Source organism: Thrips palmi, unplaced genomic scaffold, assembly GCF_012932325.1.
Source record: "Thrips palmi isolate BJ-2018 unplaced genomic scaffold, TpBJ-2018v1 HiC_scaffold_18, whole genome shotgun sequence".
Taxonomy (NCBI): Eukaryota; Metazoa; Arthropoda; class Insecta; order Thysanoptera; family Thripidae; genus Thrips; species Thrips palmi.
The window spans coordinates 4,428,050-4,445,496 of NW_023144627.1; the positions used below are offsets into that span (position 1 = coordinate 4,428,050).

The following is a 17,447-nucleotide window of genomic DNA, read 5'->3' on the forward strand; positions in this document are numbered from 1 at the left end:
TGCTCGGAAACGGTGAGAAATTTGTTCCCCTTTTTTGTAGATAAAGTAGGTTTTCTCGGAAACGGTGAGGAATTTTCAACTTTTGGGATTTTTCCCAATTTTCCCATAAAATTTGGAATTGAATGGAAAAAACCGCAAGTCTCTACGACCACTCCTTCACCCCAAACATTTCTATGAGTGAGTGAGTGAGTGAGTCAGTGAGTGAGTCAGTCGGATTGGGGCTTTATAGGTTCTTGATAAACAAATTAAGAAATCAACATGCATAAATGCCCGTACGAAAATGTTGGAGTCCGAAAAGCAGCCAAAAACAACCGTTTGCGGACCGTCCGAAACGGCTCCAAAAGTCGGACCGGGACAGTTCCTAAATTCGCCCTCGGACAGTTCCCAAAAACATTGAAAAAGACCAAAGTCAGAAAGATTCCGGACTTGTCCTGAGTACCAACGCTAGTCGAAAAACGGACAGTCCGAACAAATGCACCAGCCTGCTGCCCCTCGCCCCTCCCTTTCCCCCTTCCCCTTTCCCTTCGGACGCAGGTTGCTTCGGCCGGCCGGCCGGCCGGGGATTTTCCGCGGGAGCGCGCCCTAGCGCCGGTTGGGCTCACCCTACCTGGCTCGGCTGGGCGGCCACCACTGCCGTGGCGGCTCGGCTCGACTCGGCTCGGGGCACGGTGGCCGGTCAGACACGGCAAGGGACGCGATTTACAGCCTCCAGTGGAATATTACACACAAATTTTGATCATGCACTAACTGTAGCATACCTGCAAGTACATGCCTGCACAAGCGAACTCGTTGAAGCTGTTTGCAAATGATGGGAACACTTGGGGACGAGGGTGAAAGAGGAGAGGCGAATAAAATAATACACCTCCCACCCTCTCACCGCCCGTCCTTCAAGTTTGAGAGACACACACACTTGCGGTAGCCAGCAGCCAGCGGATAGTTGTTTGTTTGGGACACTTTGTACAGCAACGCACTCAAATTCGATCAATGTTTAGGAAAACGCCGTACACGACACCTCACCAAAAATTACTTCTAGAACAGTCGCGAATCGCCTGAACATCGCTCCGAGAAAGTAACGAGTGGAAAGTAGATGTGACTTGTGCGCGTTCCTCTATGTTCACTGATCACAGATGCGCTGCTGTGCGATGTGACTCGCTCAACAGCGCGCCGAAAACTGGCGAAAACTGCATCTCTGGCCGCGTCCGCCAGGGCGCCAGGTAACCTCGGCGACCCTTCGGGCCTTCGGCTTGCTTCGGCACGCCGGCGAGCGGCGTTTTCCGCGTACCCAGTTGCCGGGACGTCCGGGCGCCCCGGCTCGGCCCGGGCCCGGGCCAGCTGCACCTAGGCAGGACTCTTTCGGACAGTCCTTGACTTTGAGTGGTTCAGAAACCAAGAAACGGAACTGTCCGGTCCGGACTCCGATTCGGCCCGGACTCTATTCGGGCCTAACCAGAGGGAAAGCGGAACTGTCCGGGGCTGGTGGACAAGTTTGGAATAGTCCTTGGCTAGGTTTCGGAACTCTTCGCTATTGTAAGGGTGCGGTAATAAAGCGTTCCTCAGCAACATATGGACAAGCCCGGTATTTCCTATTTGCCCCAAAATTTAAGTCGTGATTCTGACTGATCCAATTCCAAATGTCCGAAGCACTCCTGTTAACCGCTCCGCTCGCGATACGCAGACACAGATTAATGAATTGCCAACCCCAGTTGCGCCGGAGAACCCTTTCGAAGCACAGAATGAACAATTCTATTGGAGGCTTAGGAACACGGTTATCTAGGACGCAAAGAAAAACCGATCGAGCAAACATTTCTGAGAACCGAGCAGACTACAGTACCGACACGCGTGTTACGCCATTGGGAGGCTGCAATTTTGACTCATTCACACAAATTTATGTTACTGGCACTGAGCAGCATTTTGAAAAGGATTGGAACGGATATATAACATACTGTTGATCCCCAACGTGGATGGTCGTCGGTTCGGCAGAAGTATGAGAAATTGCGTAAACGTTTGTTACCAGAGTCACCAGAGTCCGCTCGGCTCATAGCCGCACAAGCAAACTTTTTCATACTTCCTCCGAATCGAAGATTGCCCACACTGCGTTCATTGTGACTTCCATTTCCGTCACTCTTGCTTCGCTTCCGCTGCGCCGGTTGGCCATCGTTCGGTTCCAAACCGACACGTTCAGTTTCACAACGACCTTTCCTTTCTTCAAGAGAAACATCCGACATCGCGTCGCGTCTCTTCCAAGGGCTTACGTCTGATTCAGGTAAATAGAAATTTCGGAGGTGAGAAGCAACGCCCACTAAGCTCATTTGACTGGTGTCTTACTTTGGCTAGTGCACTCTTGCTGAAGTAAACTCGTTCAAACGCTCAATCATCCCATCCACTTGGAAAGCAGGCTTTAATTGAGATGTGCCTATTGAAGTATACGTGTGTACGCACTTGCTCAAATACGCTCGAGCGCCCGCTCCAACGGGAATAAACCGGACAGTACACTTTGCACAGTGTGTACACTACAAACCTAACTGTCTACTAAGTACACACTTACAAATGCATGCTTGCAAGTACACACTTACAAACGCATGCTTGCAAATACACACTTACAAACGCATGCTTAACGCCGTATAACTCCATGCGTCAAGCATGCGTTTGTAAGTGTGTACTTGCAAGCATGCATTTGTAAGTGTGTACTTGGCCAAGCATGCGTTTGCAAGTGTGTACTTGCAGGCATGCATTTGTAAGTGTGTACTTAGTAGACAGTTAGGTTTGTAGTGTATGTTGGGTCTGGAAGTTCGTTACCTGAAATTTTCATGTGCACGTTTCACTTGGCATCTCCAAATTCGGACCATGACGGCGTGAGACATTTGTACCGCGCTCTGTTCCCATTCTGAAGTGATTTACTTGCCAACCCAAGGAAGGTAAGGGTTCTTTCAGTTTTAAACCGTAAGAAAATCGACGTTCAGCGTATGTACTCAAAATTTTCTAGTGCTTTGGCCCTTTGAAGTGTTTCTTACTTATCGGATCCAACGAACTTCCGGTTTTAATTTCCTCACTGCTTGTCTACACTCCGCGTCAATTGTCCGCGTCAATATCGGCCAGATTAATCTTTTGATTAAAGTGGTGAAGTGTACCCGTACGAAAATGTTGGAGTCCGAAAAGCAGCCAAAAACAACCGTTTGCGGACCGTCCGAAACGGCTCCAAAAGTCGGACCGGGACAGTTCCTAAATCCGCCCTCGGACAGTTCCCAAAAACATTGAAAAAGACCAAAGTCAGAAAGATTCCGGACTTGTCCTGAGTACCAACGCTAGTCGAAAAACGGACAGTCCGAACAAATGCACCAGCCTGCTGCCCCTCGCCCCTCCCTTCCCCCCTTTCCCTTCGGACGCAGGTTGCTTCGGCCGGCCGGCCGGCCGGGGATTTTCCGCGGGAGCGCGCCCTAGCGCCGGCTGGGCTCACCCTACCTGGCTCGGCTGGGCGGCCACCACTGCCGTGGCGGCTCGGCTCGACTCGGCTCGGGGCACGGTGGCCGGTCAGACACGGCAAGGGACGCGATTTACAGCCTCCAGTGGAATATTACACACAAATTTTGATCATGCACTAACTGTAGCATACCTGCAAGTACATGCCTGCACAAGCGAACTCGTTGAAGCTGTTTGCAAATGATGGGAACACTTGGGGACGAGGGTGAAAGAGGAGAGGCGAATAAAATAATACACATCCCACCCTCTCACCGCCCGTCCTTCAAGTTTGAGAGACACACACACTTGCGGTAGCCAGCAGCCAGCGGATAGTTGTTTGTTTGGGACACTTAGCACAACAACGCACTCAAATTCGATCAATGTTCAGGAAAACGCCGTACACGACACCTCACCAAAAATTACTTCTAGAACAGTCGCGAATCGCCTGAACATCGCTCCGAGAAAGTAACGAGTGGAAAGTAGTTGTGACTTGTGCGCGTTCCTCTATGTTCACTGATCACAGATGCGCTGCTGTGCGATGTGACTCGCTCAACAGCGCGCCGAAAACTGGCGAAAACTGCATCTCTGGCCGCGTCCGCCAGGGCGCCAGGTAACCTCGGCGACCCTTCGGGCCTTCGGCTTGCTTCGGCACGCCGGCGAGCGGCGTTTTCCGCGTACCCAGTTGCCGGGACGTCCGGGCGCCCCGGCTCGGCCCGGGCCCGGGCCAGCTGCACCTAGGCAGGACTCTTTCGGACAGTCCTTGACTTTGAGTGGTTCAGAAACCAAGAAACGGAACTGTCCGGTCCCGAGGGGGTATTCACTTCGAAAACTGGCGCACAGACTAGTCGCTATTACGCTTATTACAGTTATTACGCGTTATTACACATTATTTTACATTATCACACATTATTTTACATTATTACACATTATTTTACATTATTACGCATTATTACAGGGTTATTACAGGATAATTACAGTCATTATTACGGCCATTGTTGCCCGAAAGGGAAGCCCAACACCACTTTGCCCCGCCCCCCTCTTTTCTCCTCTCCCTTGTTCGCCATTCTGCTGTAGTTATTCATACCATAGACTGCTCTTACATGCTACTAAAGATTTAAGTTTGTTTGAATGGGCAGGAAGATTCAAATGGACCTTTGTTTTCCAAAACCTCCCCTTACCAATAGTATTTCTGAAGATTTTCTTGAGAGCACTTTTTTGCAATGGGGTTTCGCCCCCCCCCCTCTTAGCCCCTAGATAGCCGCCTGAAAGGTAGGCAAAAAGTGCTACTTCGCCCCCCGCATAGGCCGCCTCTCACAGAAAAAACCAAACGTGGTCTAGACCACACCATTGGTGTGGTCAAATGGGTGCCATTTTGACCGCATCAGTTTGTGTGGTCTAGACCACGTTTGGGCACGTTTGGTGAGGTCTAGATCACGTATGGTGTGGTCTTTCGCACCAAACGTGGTCTAGACCGCACCAACTGATGCGGTCAAAATGGCACCCATTAGACCACATCAGTTGGTGTGGTCTAGACCACGTTTGGTTTTTCAGTGCTAGATCCGCCAACAAGAAAATCTGGGGGGTGGCGGGAAGGGGGAGGGAAGGGTGGGGGAAGACGGGGAAGACAGAAAGGATGGCGGGACCGGAATGGTAGAAAACATTGCTGCACAGAGTAGCAAATTAACGCCATTTCCATTTTGTAGTCGATATGTGCAGCAATTTCATTTTAAAAAATGCGTACATTACGCATTATTACGTGATATTACACGTTATTGCGCATTATTACACATTATTACACATTATTTTACATTATTTTACATTATTGCACATTATTACGCGTTATTACCCATTATTACAGGCATTATTACGGCCAAGGTGAACAGACTATTACACCAGTGAATACCCCCTCGGTCCGGTCCGGACTCCGATTCGGCCCGGACTCTATTCGGGCCTAACCAGAGGGAAAGCGGAACTGTCCGGGGCTGGTGGACAAGTTTGGAATAGTCCTTGGCTAGGTTTCGGAACTCTTCGCTATTGTAAGGGTACGGAGGTAGCGAACCTAAAACCTTACGAAGAATTTTGAGCATACATATAACAAACTAGTTTACTTTGTTTCACGAAGGAATAGTTCGTAAATGACGAAGTGTTTTCTTTGTAAGCTTATGTATGCATACATGCTCAAAATACTTTGTTGTAACAAACTGCTTTTCTTTGGAAAGCCCAAAAAAGTTCGAAAGGTTTTCTCAGTGTTCGTTACCGTGCTGCCGTAACAAGCATGCTTGATTTTGCACAGTTAAAACTCTACGAAGAATCGCTTCGTAATACGAGGAAAATGAAGGCATTGTAAAATCTACGAAGAATTGCTTCGTATTATGAAGCAAAATCTTTCGTAATACGAAGCATTTCGTCATAATACGAAGCAATTCTACAACGCCTTCATTTTCTTCGTGGCTTTATGAGTGTGCCACCGCGTGAAACCTTGCAATCGTTTGCAGCCTTGTCGAGTGGATCGCCGCTGCAGTCTACTTCGGGGTGGCAAGCTCGTGGTTGCCGTGGGAACTGCAGACGACGTGACTCGGCGCGGAGAGCCAACCCTTGGCAGCGGGACACCCAGCATCTTCAACACTTAGCATCAGCAACATTTTGGACCCCAGCGGTTCGCAGTCGGCGTTCTCATCAGGCAGTGGCATTGCTATGGATGTAAGTCTCTTGAACAGCGTGCTTCGAAGTACACTCTCAAAAGCCCACGAAGCATTTGCTTCATAACTGCGAAGAGAAGGCGTTGTAGAAATGCTTCGTATTGTGAAGAAAAGCTTCGTCTTCCGAAATATTTGTTTCATAATACGTAGCATTTCTGTGTAGATTCTACAATGCCTTCATTTTCTTCAAGTTTACGAAGCCATTAACCCCCCACCTCCTCTCTCAGCGTAACGTTACGCAAAATTACTAAGGTGAACACTATTTTTACCCTCATTTACTGTTTGTACTTCTAAAATGTGTTCTCACATTAAGTGTGTTTAGGTACACCGTAACGTTACGCTGGCTCGAATCCACCGTCCCACACTGCAAGAAAAAGTGTGAATAGTACAACAAATGTACAACAAAAATTGTACAATAAAAGTACAACAGGGATTGTAGAAAGTACAACGAGGATTGTACAAACCACAACGAGGCCTGCACTGCCCAGCACTCGTCATGCCGGTTCCATTGTACTTTGTACAACAATTGTTGTACTTTGAAAGTACAATAAAAAACCTGATAAAAAATTTGCCAGAAATTTGTGTACTTTCGTTGTGGTTATTTCCTGCAGTGCATGCACCGCAGCGTTAGTCTAGAAGTAACTTAGTTCCTGACTGAGTGTACACTCTCTCTCTCTCTCTCTCTCTCTCTCTCTCTCTCTCTCTCTCTCTAGGAACGTGACATCATATTCAAACGATTGTGACAAAATGTCTCGTTTGTTTGAGCATTGTGTCACGTTCGTTTGAATGTGAGTGAGCTGATTTATGGCTGATTGGCATCCAAATGAATGTGAATGTGACAATGTTCAAACAAACGTGACATCTTGTTACATTCTTTCAACGTGACGTCACGTTTCTCAAATGAGTGTGCCCACACTGAGAAAAACTTGCTAACTATTTCAGGCCTTTCAAGTCGAAGTATAAGTACTTTGTTTTATCAAAATATTTTGAGCTTACATAAGCTTACAAAGAAAATACTCCGTTGTTTACAAACTATGTCTTCATGTAAGAAGGAAAATTGGTTTGCACTTATGCATGCTCAAATTACTTCGTAAGGTTTTAAAAGTGCAGGACCCAAAGTCTTGGTCAGGCACGCCGTTTCGAAGTGCCTGACAAGGACACTTTACACGGCAAGAAAAAGTGTGAATAGCACAACAAAAGTACAGCGCAAACTGTACAAGTTAAGTACAACAGGGATTGTGTAAAGTACAATGAGATTTGTACAAACCTCAGCGAGGCCTGGACTGCACAGCACTCGTTATGCCGGTCCCATCATACTTTGAACATCAATACTGTTGTACTTCAAAAGTGCCATGAAATTCTGATAAGAAATTTGCCAGACATTTGAGTATTTTTGTCGTGGTTTTTTCTTGCAGTGTATAACAGTGTGCACACAGGCTCACATTTCGAATTGTGTGCCATGCTCACACTTACCCTCCTTGCCATTGTGCCCACAGCTCCTCTCCCTGCCGGACGACGCGTTGCTGGCCGTGCTGGCCTTTCTGCCCTCCAGGGAGATCCTCAGCCTTCGCGTATTGTGCCGCCGCCTCAGAGACATTTGCCTGCACCCCGACCTGTGGCGACGCCGTGCTTTGAGGGACCTAGATGTCTTGGGCGGGAACGACTTTGAGCTGGAAGTGGGCCTTCTGCGCGCTGTCCTGAGACTGGTCCCCTGCATTGGCAGACTTGCTGGTCGTGTAGAAGATTTTGCATTTATGGTGTCCATGGTGCCTACCACTTCGTGTGTAATAGCTGAGCTGGCGTTGTCTATTTACGAGGATGAGGCCTTGACCACAAAGATTCTGCTTACAGTTCACTCTCTCGGTGGCTTGAAAACGCTCGATGTTTATCTTGACCTTGACTTATCGACCGCGTGTACTGAAGTCTTAAATACCATCTGCAGTCTTGAGGGTTTACGAGAACTCAAGATTTGCTTTGGAGACTCAGTAGCGCTCCTGGTCGGCCCATGTCTTGGTTTGGAAGTAGAGCCGTCGCTAACGAAGCTCTGGTATACCCTAGGGTGGCGCCGTACCGGAGGCGCGGACTGTTTTCTTGTTTTGCTCCTGGAAACACATGCTGCCACACTGGAAGAAGTGGATGTGGGAGACTTCACTGAACAGGTCGTCTGGTCGTTGTTGAGAACGTTACCTAAGCTGCGTTCTTTAGCCTGCTCGCCGAGCCCTGTGGCTTTGGACTTCGTGCGACAGTCGTCGCAACTCCGCTCCCTGTCGTTTTATGAATTTTCTGAGCAGCCTTTTTCTGCCGCACTGCAGGCTCTCACTGAATCGCGCTCTGCCAGTCTTCTTGAAGCTCTAGACCTGTCTAGCTGGAGACGTGACCCAGATCTCATGGCTTTGCCTGCTTTTCTGCCCCACTTCCCTGTGCTGCGTGAGCTGTCACTTGATGCTGCTCCCACGGATGACTTTCTGCGGGCGCTGACACCCACGTCCGCGCCCCGCCTCACCAGGCTGTCTCTTCGTTGTGAAAAGACGTGCTTACACGCTTGGCTGCACGACATCCCCATCCAGGACCTGCTTCAAAGAAACCCTCGGCTTCACTTGCAAGTATGGAAGTACCGCAGTTGTAATGAAGAGTACGCCTACGAAGGAGTCATCAAGTGTGACTGTTGTTTCTGCGAGAAGGAGAAGAGCCGTGGCCGTCGTTCATGGTTCTCGTTGCACCGTAGGACGGCTGGCTGCCCTCCGGGCTGCTTGCAGGTGGCTCAACTTTCGTGCTCGTCCGCTCCTCCTGCTGATTCCTCCAACCTGGAATAAGCCTCGGCAACCACCACGTTCCGCCGATCCAGGTTCGACAGAATTATGAAAAATTCACTGGGTGTTTTCCAAAATGCATTTGGTTCCAATCGAGTCGTTCAGTGCGGCTCCACCAGGCAGCGTGATGTTCTCTAGCGCTCTCGAGACCAAGTGCAACTTTTCAATGCTTAAACAAAAGTTCAAAATATTCCATTTTATTTTTACGCTTTGTAGTTTCTGCTGTATATGCTAGGTCTGAACCATAGAGGTGGTTCTAGTTCAATTGTGTTCAAATGATGTTCAACCTAACCTGACTTATCTAGATGTAAGGCCTGTAAATGCATATATGAACAATTTTGTAAAATTGTACTGCAAAGCATAGGCCAAAAAAAAACTGAGTGATCTAGTGTGTTGGGGTGGTATTATCGCCCTAATTTTAGCGATGAAGGATACATCTGTTAATCTTTAAACCGAATGTTAAGAATCAGCAACAGTGGAGTGAAAAAGTAAAGAAATAAAGATTTGAGAATTGAATGTGCTTCTTAATCCGATAATAAAGCGTACCTCAAACAATATTTGGACAAGCCTCGCATTTCCTATTGCCCCAAAATATAAGTCATGATTTTGACTGGTCTCATTCTCAATGTATGCAGCACTCCTGTGAACCGCGCGCGATGCGCAGACACCGATTAAATTATTGCCAACCCCAGTTGCGCCGGAGAACCCTTTTGAAGCACAGAATGGACTGTTTGTCTAGGCTTAGGAAGACGGTCAATCTCGGTCAATCTTGGACGCAAGGGAAACGGCTCTGCAAAGTGTGTGCATAGAACACTCTTCTTAGAGCATACTTCCAAGCACGCTTTTATTTACTGCACACTTTCTGTCCAACTAGAGTGTGCCGCCTGGCATGTACTCGCTAAATAGGAGTGAACTTGCAAGTACACTTGAACTACTTCAACTGGCCCATGCTTATGGCTAGGACTAATCGGGACTAATTTTAGCGTGTACACTCTCATTCCAGGAACGTGACATCACGTTAAAACGAACGTGACAAAGTGTCAATATCGTTTGAGCTTTGTGTCACATTCGTTTGGGTGTGAATTGGCCAAAAATCAGCTTGTTCACATTCAAACGAACGTGACACAATGCTCAAACGACGTTCGTTTCAACGTGATTTCACGTTCCTGGAATGAGAGTGTACTTGAGGTACACACTGAGAATGAATTGGTCACCACCATCACCCTTTAAATGGGTGATGCAACTTCGTTGCCCAAATTTTGGTGACGAAAGATTCATTACCCAAAATTGGGTAACAGGCGTTTGGTCGCCCAAATTTGGGTAACGCCGTCGGCAACGCTGTGAGGTTCCCAATGGCGTCCCTCCGGGGCCACCACGATGACCGGAGGCCTCAACGCCACACGGCAAAAGTACCGCCTGGGATTCCCAGGCGCATCATGCGAAAAAGGGCCTATTTTCCAGGCACCGCCTGGGAATCCCAGGCGGTACTTTTGCCGTGCACATTGGGTCATCGTGGTGGCCCCGGAATAGCGCCATCGGTGACCTTGCGGCGTCGCCGACGGCGTTACCCAAATTTGGGCAACGATTTTATGACTGCCCAAAATTTGGTCACCGCGGGCTCGTCACCCAAATTTGGGCAACGGTGCGTGCGTTACCCAATGAAAGGGCGATGGTGGTGACTCTTTCATTCTCAGTGCAGTCAGGGCCTGCCGTATTGAGTTAAGTCCAATACGCGGGGTGCACTATTGTACGACAAACCCTGGCTGAGTGTAGTGTCAGATGGGAGTGAGAAGGAAGTAAAGGAGTCTAGATTTAGATTTCTTTGGCCCGACCACCAAGTACTTACTTAATGAGTTGTGAACTAGCCGAAGGCCGCGACACGTCTGACTTGCGTGTCGCTCGCCAGAGCCGTGGAGGCCTGGCGAGCCAGCCGCTAAGGGCTGCGCTAGCATTTCCGCTAGTGACGCGAGTTCCTCCCTGAGCGCGGGGATTCAATCCTACTCGCTATACTGTCAGGTACACGGTAAAAACGTGCACTTGGAATCCCAAGTGAATGGTCGTCGGTTTGAAAGAAGTATGAGAAATTACGTACACGTGTTGTTGTTTCCCATAGAGTCCTCCAGGGAAGAGAACTGCGAACTGCGTCCATTAGATTTGTACGCGTAATTTCTCATAGTCGCCATTTTCCACGGAAATCAGCGGCATGATTCAAAGATGGAACACAGTGTGGGTTTTACGAAGGGAGTGAGAACAATTTGAATGCATATTGTAGGTTATTGTGCATCATGAGTGATTTCCTGAAGCATGGGTTACAAGAATTGTGCGTAAAGTAGGGTCTGTTGTAAACGTCAACAACACGCAACTGCCGCCATTTTCCACGGACGCACCGCCATTTTTCACGGAAGATGAGAATATACGCATAGCAAACCGCCAAGTATGAGAAGCGTGCGCGTAGCATTTCAGGGCTTCGCAGTTCTCTTCCCTGGAGGACTCTAGTTTCCCAGAGTCCGCTCGGCTCATAGCCGCACAATCAAATTTTTCATACTTCCGCTGAATCGAAGATTGCCCACACTGCATTCATTGCGACTTCCATCGCCGTCACTCTTGCTTCGCTTTCGCTGCGCCGGAGTGCCATCTTTTCCGGTCTGAACCGACACGAGCAGTTTCACGACCTTTCCTTCAGCCTGCGGTATTCCTTCAGGAGTCACATCCGACATCGCGTCGCCTTCCAAGGATTTACGCCTGATTCAGGTAAATAGAAATTCCGAAGGTGAAAAGCATAACCCGCATAACCTGATTGTTTCTACGCGCCACATTACCTCGTCTAGTTAACTGTGCACCAGTCTGTGTACTTGGATGTACACGGTGAAAACGGAACCTGGTTTTCCCAGGAAGCCAATGGTGAAGGTATAGGCCATTTCCAGGGAGTTTCTGGGAAAACCAGGAACCGTTTTTACCGTGTAAACGCCCAGTTTACAGGAGTCTTACTTTGGCAAGTGCACTTCTATATACGTAATTTCGTTCAAGCACTTGGCTTTAATAGAGATGTGCCTACTGAAGTTCACTTGCTCAAATACGCTCGAGCGCCCGCTTCAACGGGGATAAACCGGGCAGTACACTTTGCACAGTGTATATGTTGGGTCTGGAAGTTCGTTACGTGAAATTTTCAAGTGCACGTTTCACTTGGCATCTCAAAATTCGGACCTTAACTGCGTGAGACATTTGTACCGCGCTCTGCTCCCATTCTGAAGTGATTTCGAACCCAAGGAAGGTGGGTTTCTTCCAGTCTTATACCGTTTGAAATTAGACGTTTATCATATGTACTCAAAATTTTCTTGTTTTGGCCCTTTTAAATGTCTCTTACTTATCGGATCCAACGAACTTCCGGTTTTAATTTCCTCACTGCTGGTCTACACCCTACAGCCGCGTCAATATCGGCCAGATTAATCTTTTGATTGAAGTGGTACAGTGTACGGAGGAAGCAAACGTGGATATTCACTCTGAAGACCTTACGAAGTATTTTGAGCATACATATAACAAACTAATTGACTTTGTTATACGAAGAAATAGTTCGTAAATTACGAAGTTTTTCTTTGAAAGACTATGTATGCTCAAAATACTTTGTTATAACAAACTGCTTTTCTTTGAAAGGCCCAAAAAAGTTTGAAAGGTGTTCCCACTGTTCGTTACTGTACTGTCGTAACAAGCATGCTTGATTTGCCACCGCGTGAAACCTTTGATCGTTTGCAGCCTTGCCGAGTGGATCGCCGCTGCAGTCTACTTCGGGGCGGCAAGCTCGTGGTTGGGAACTGCAGACGACGTGACTCGACGCGGAGAGCCAACCCTTGGCAGCGGGACACGCGGCATCAGCAACATCCAGCATCGGCAGCATTTTGGACCCAGCGGTTCGCAGTCGGCGTTCTCACCAGGCAGTGGCAGCCATGGATGTAAGTCTCCTGAACAGCGTGCTTCGACGTGGGGTGGAAAGTTTACGTAACGCAACTGAAAAGATGGTTGATTTACTTTGTATTGCGTATCAAAAGGGGCCGTCCATTAAGTACGTTACGTAATCAAGGACATTTTTAACCCCCGTCCCGTTCCCCATGTTAAGAGGCGTCACGTTACACCAGAACCCCTCACCCCCTCTCAGCGTAACGTTACGCAAAATTTCTTAGGTGAACACTATTTTTACCCTCATTACTGGTTGTACTTCTGAAATGTGTTCTCATATTTAGTGTTTCGGTATGCCGTAACGTTACGCTGGCTCGTACGCGTCTCATCACCGCAGCGTTACGCTAGAAGGAACTTACTTTCTAACTTAGTGTACTCTCTAGGAACGTGACATCACGTTCAAACGAATGTGACAAAATTTCACGTTCGTTTGAGCATTGCGTCACATTCGTTTGAACGTGAATTAGCTGATTGATGGCTTATTGGCATCCAAATGAATGTGACACAATGCTTAAACAAACGTGACATTTTGTCACATTCTTTCAACGTGACGTCACGTTTCTCGAATGAGAGTGTGCCTACACTGAATAACTTGCAAACTATTTCAGGCCTTACGAATCAAAGTATTTTGTATTATCAAAATATTTTGAGCATACACAAGCTTACAAAGAAAATATTTCGTAGTTAACGAACTACTCTACAAATCAAAGAGTGTACATAGTATGCTCTTGGAGCATGCCTGCAAGCACGCTCTAGCTAGCGCATGCCTGCCAAGCATGCACTAACTAGAGCATACATGCCATGTACACGCTTCCTGATGCAGAAAACTCCCTATCCCTTATGCAGTAAATGTATGCTTCAGTTAGCGTGTACATGGCATGTATGCACTAGTTAGTGCATGCCTGGCAGGCATGCGCTAGTTAGAGCGTGCTTGCAGGCATGCTCCAGTTAGAGCGTACCATGTACACTCTTTGATTAGTAGAGTATTTCTTCGTATAATGAAGTAAAGTAGTTCATTGTATATACACTGTAATCCAAAGGCTATACTTTTGGTACCTTTTTTGGCGATACCTTGGAGTATTGCCTCGATATGGCAATAAACGTCGAACAAATCAAGGGGACAAGCGCTTGGTTCAATGCCGTGGTTTTGGCAATATCCAAACGTATTCCCAAATTTTTGGCAATACTTTTTTGTATCGCCGTTCTGAAGGTAATACTTTTCCGTAAGGCCGTTTATTGGCGATACTCAATTGTATCGCCAAAAAATGTACTTCAGTATCGCCTTTGCATTTGCAGTGTAGGACAATGAGAATTGTACAAACCACAACGAGGCCTGGCCTGCACAGCACTGGTCATGCCGATCCTATCATACTTTGTACGTCAATATTGTTGTACTTCAAAAGTGCAATGAAATTCTGATAATAAATTTGCCAGTGGTTTTTTTCTTGGAGCCACTGTAAAATAAATGTCCTGTCAATGCCGTTAATTTATTACCAGTTTTCACTGTAGGTCAATTCACAGCGTTTATTGTGATCTGCTCACGCGATTCACTGTGATCTTGTTCGCGGTGTTCACTGTGATCTGGCCCACAGTAAACACTGTGAGTTTGACGCCGCACAGTGGGCGATTGGACCCCAAAACTGCGACATAAATCAGGCGTAACTTTTATCGATCTGAAACTTAATATCCAGGTGTTTTCGGCATTGCCTAGTTCATTGGCAGTATCGGTTTTCCAGCAAAAATTTTTTTTTTTTTGAAAACAATTTTTACCATGAAAATAGTTAGTTTTGTGTGTTTTCTAACGTTTTATACTGTATTGATTATGATGCCATTCATAAAATATCTGATAAAGTCATTCTTATACAATATTTCAACAAAATAAGAGACGTTAGCAGACGGCTGGCTGGTCGCAACTAGGGGAAAATAAACGATTGCTAACAAAAAGGGGGCAGACATGAGCAGCTTATCTCACTTGGAGAACAATAAACACGGTCTAAGCTATCGACTCATGCAGAGTTTTTAATACGAGTCGACGCGAGTCAAAAGATATCTCAATATAAAGATACGACGGAACCTAACCTCGCAGTCGCATTACGACTGCTTTTGAAGTTACAGTTTTGAACTCTTTCTCAGGTTGTCAGTGGGTTATTTACAGCTCAAAATGTAGCCAGTACTTCAAACTATCATCACCCGGCCAATGAATACACTAAGTTCTTTATTTTCACGACGGCGAGCCCGAAAAGAAATCTACCTGTTCGGGTGCCGCTGAACTGTTACGCAAGAGGGTGAGAAACAATAAATCGCTACTTGCGACCCAACGCGTGCGAAGGTTCAAAACCATGCGGGAAAGGTGGCTAGAGGGGTTATCTAAGGATGGGCAACCAGAGAATTTATGTATAGTAACATTTCTTTTTTATCTTTTGTCGCGGTTTTGGGGTCCAATCGTCCACTGTGCGCCGCTGAGCACCGAAGTTCTGCAAATCAGGCTCCAATTCACGGCGTTTATTGTCGCCAGATCACAGTGAACACTGTGACCGAGATTACAGTGAACGCCGTGAACTATTTCACAGCCATAGCCGTGAATTGCAAAACAGCAAATTGGTAATAAATTAACGGCATTGACAAGACATTTTTTGTACAGTAAGTGTATAACAGTGTGCAAACAGGCTCACATTTTAAATTGTGTGCCATGCTCACCTTGCGCTTGCAGGCCTTACCCTCCTTGCCATTGTGCCCACAGCTCCTCTCCCTGCCGGACGACGCGTTGCTGGCCGTGCTGGCCTTCCTGCCCTCCAGGGAGCTCCTCAGCCTTCGCGTTTTGTGCCGCCGCCTCCGAGACATTTGCCTGCACCCCGACCTGTGGCGACGCCGTGCTTTGGGACACCTAGGGAACTTAGACGAAAACGACTATGAGCAAGAACAAGGCCTTCTGCGCGCTGTCCTGAGACTGGTCCCTTGCCTTGGTAGACTCATTGGTTATGTAGATGATTTTGAATTTATGGCGTCTATGGTGCCTACCACTTCATGTGTTATATCTGAGCTGAAGTTGGGCATTTACGGAGACGGGGACTCAACCACAAACGTTCTGCATACAGTACACTCTCTCGGTGGCTTGAAAACGCTCGATGTTCATCTTGACGTTGGCTCAATGACCACGTGTTCTGAAATCTTAAATGCCATCTACAGTCTTAAGGGTTTACGCGAACTGAAGATTGTCCTGGGAGCCTCTCCAACGTTTCTCTTAGGCCCATGTCCTCGCCCATGTCTTAGTTTGGAAGTGGAGCCGTCTCTAACGAAGCTCTGTTTTGTCGAATCGCTGTTCGACATTCGCCCTGACGAAGGCTCGGAGCCTTTTCTTATTTCGTTCCTGGAAACACATGCTGCCACACTGGAAGAAGTGGAGTTGAGAGGAGTCACTGACGAGATCGTCTTGTCCCTGTTAGGAAAGTTACCAAACCTGCGTTCTTTAGCCTGCTTCCCGGTTCCTGGGATCATGGACTTCGTGCGTCAGTCGTCGCAGCTTCGATCTGTGTCGATTCATGCATTACGAGAGGTCCCTTCTGCCGCACTGCAGGCTCTCACTGAATCACGCACTGCCAGCCTTCTTAAAACTCTACACTTAGGTTGCTCCATGTATGGCCCAGATCTCATGGCTGTGGCTGGTTGCCTGCCCCGGTTCCCTGTGCTGCGTGAACTGTTATTGAATGCTTTTCCTTCGGATGACTTTCTGCGGGCGCTGACACCCACTTCCGCGCCCCGCCTCACCAGGCTGTCTCTTCGTTGTGACAAGAAGTGCTTACACGCTTGGTTGCACGACATCCGCATCCAGGACCTGCTTCAAAGAAACCCTCGGCTTCACTTGCAACGTTGCAACAGCACTCGCGACGAGTTCTACGAATTTTATAAAGAGGACGCTTACTTCGAAGTCATCAATTGTGACTGTAGTTTCTGCGAGAAGGAGAAGAGCCGTGGCCGTCGTTCGTGGTTCTCATTGCACCGTAGGACGGCTGACTGCCCTCCGGGCTGCTTGCAGGTGGTTCAACTTCCGTGCTCGTCCGCTCTTCCTGCTGATTCCTCCAACCAGCAATAAGCCTCGGCAACCACCAGGTTTCGATATAAAACTGTGGAAGGGTATTTAAACGCAGTTGCCTAATAAATTCATGTTCATCGAAACCTATTCATGGCAACCACCACGTTTTGTATGAATTGTTGATGTAAACCAGTGAAACGATGTTTTGATGCCGTCGTCTTTTGAATTCACGTTTATACTACTCTAACAAAGAACAAGCCTTGGCAAACTACACGTTTTTTGTATAAATTGTTATTGTAAACCTGTGGCAAGGATGTTCAAATTGCAGTTGTCTGATAAATACATGTATACAAAATCTCTGAGTGCTGATATATGTTTCCTATACCGAAATGCCAGATCCTAGCACATTAATGGTAGAATTTTATGGATTTTTTAGAGCCGCAGGTTCGGAACTAACACCTTACCATTTCCACAACGTACAGTATTCACACCATTGCAGGG

At 47.4% G+C, this 17,447-nt stretch overlaps 1 protein-coding gene across 7 annotated transcripts; it reads left to right on the forward strand.

Moving 5' to 3' along the window:
* The first annotated feature begins 1,806 nt into the window (after window positions 1–1,806).
* Window positions 1,807–17,308, forward strand: LOC117644947. Of its 7 annotated transcripts, XM_034384764.1 has the most exons (4): window positions 12,465–12,481; window positions 12,617–12,635; window positions 12,716–12,912; window positions 15,657–17,308. In XM_034384764.1, the coding sequence occupies exons 3-4, from the start codon at window positions 12,907–12,909 to the stop codon at window positions 17,004–17,006; spliced, it is 1,356 nt and encodes a 451-aa protein (XP_034240655.1). In that variant the 5' UTR covers window positions 12,465–12,481; window positions 12,617–12,635; window positions 12,716–12,906; the 3' UTR covers window positions 17,007–17,308. The 7 variants fall into 7 exon arrangements, with proteins under 7 accessions (XP_034240657.1, XP_034240653.1, XP_034240651.1 ...); XM_034384766.1 differs by lacking the exons at window positions 12,465–12,481; window positions 12,617–12,635; window positions 12,716–12,912; window positions 15,657–17,308 and adding exons at window positions 1,807–2,263; window positions 5,952–6,156; window positions 7,652–9,341; XM_034384762.1 differs by lacking the exons at window positions 12,465–12,481; window positions 12,617–12,635 and adding an exon at window positions 2,047–2,263.
* Window positions 17,309–17,447: the final 139 nt, after the last annotated feature.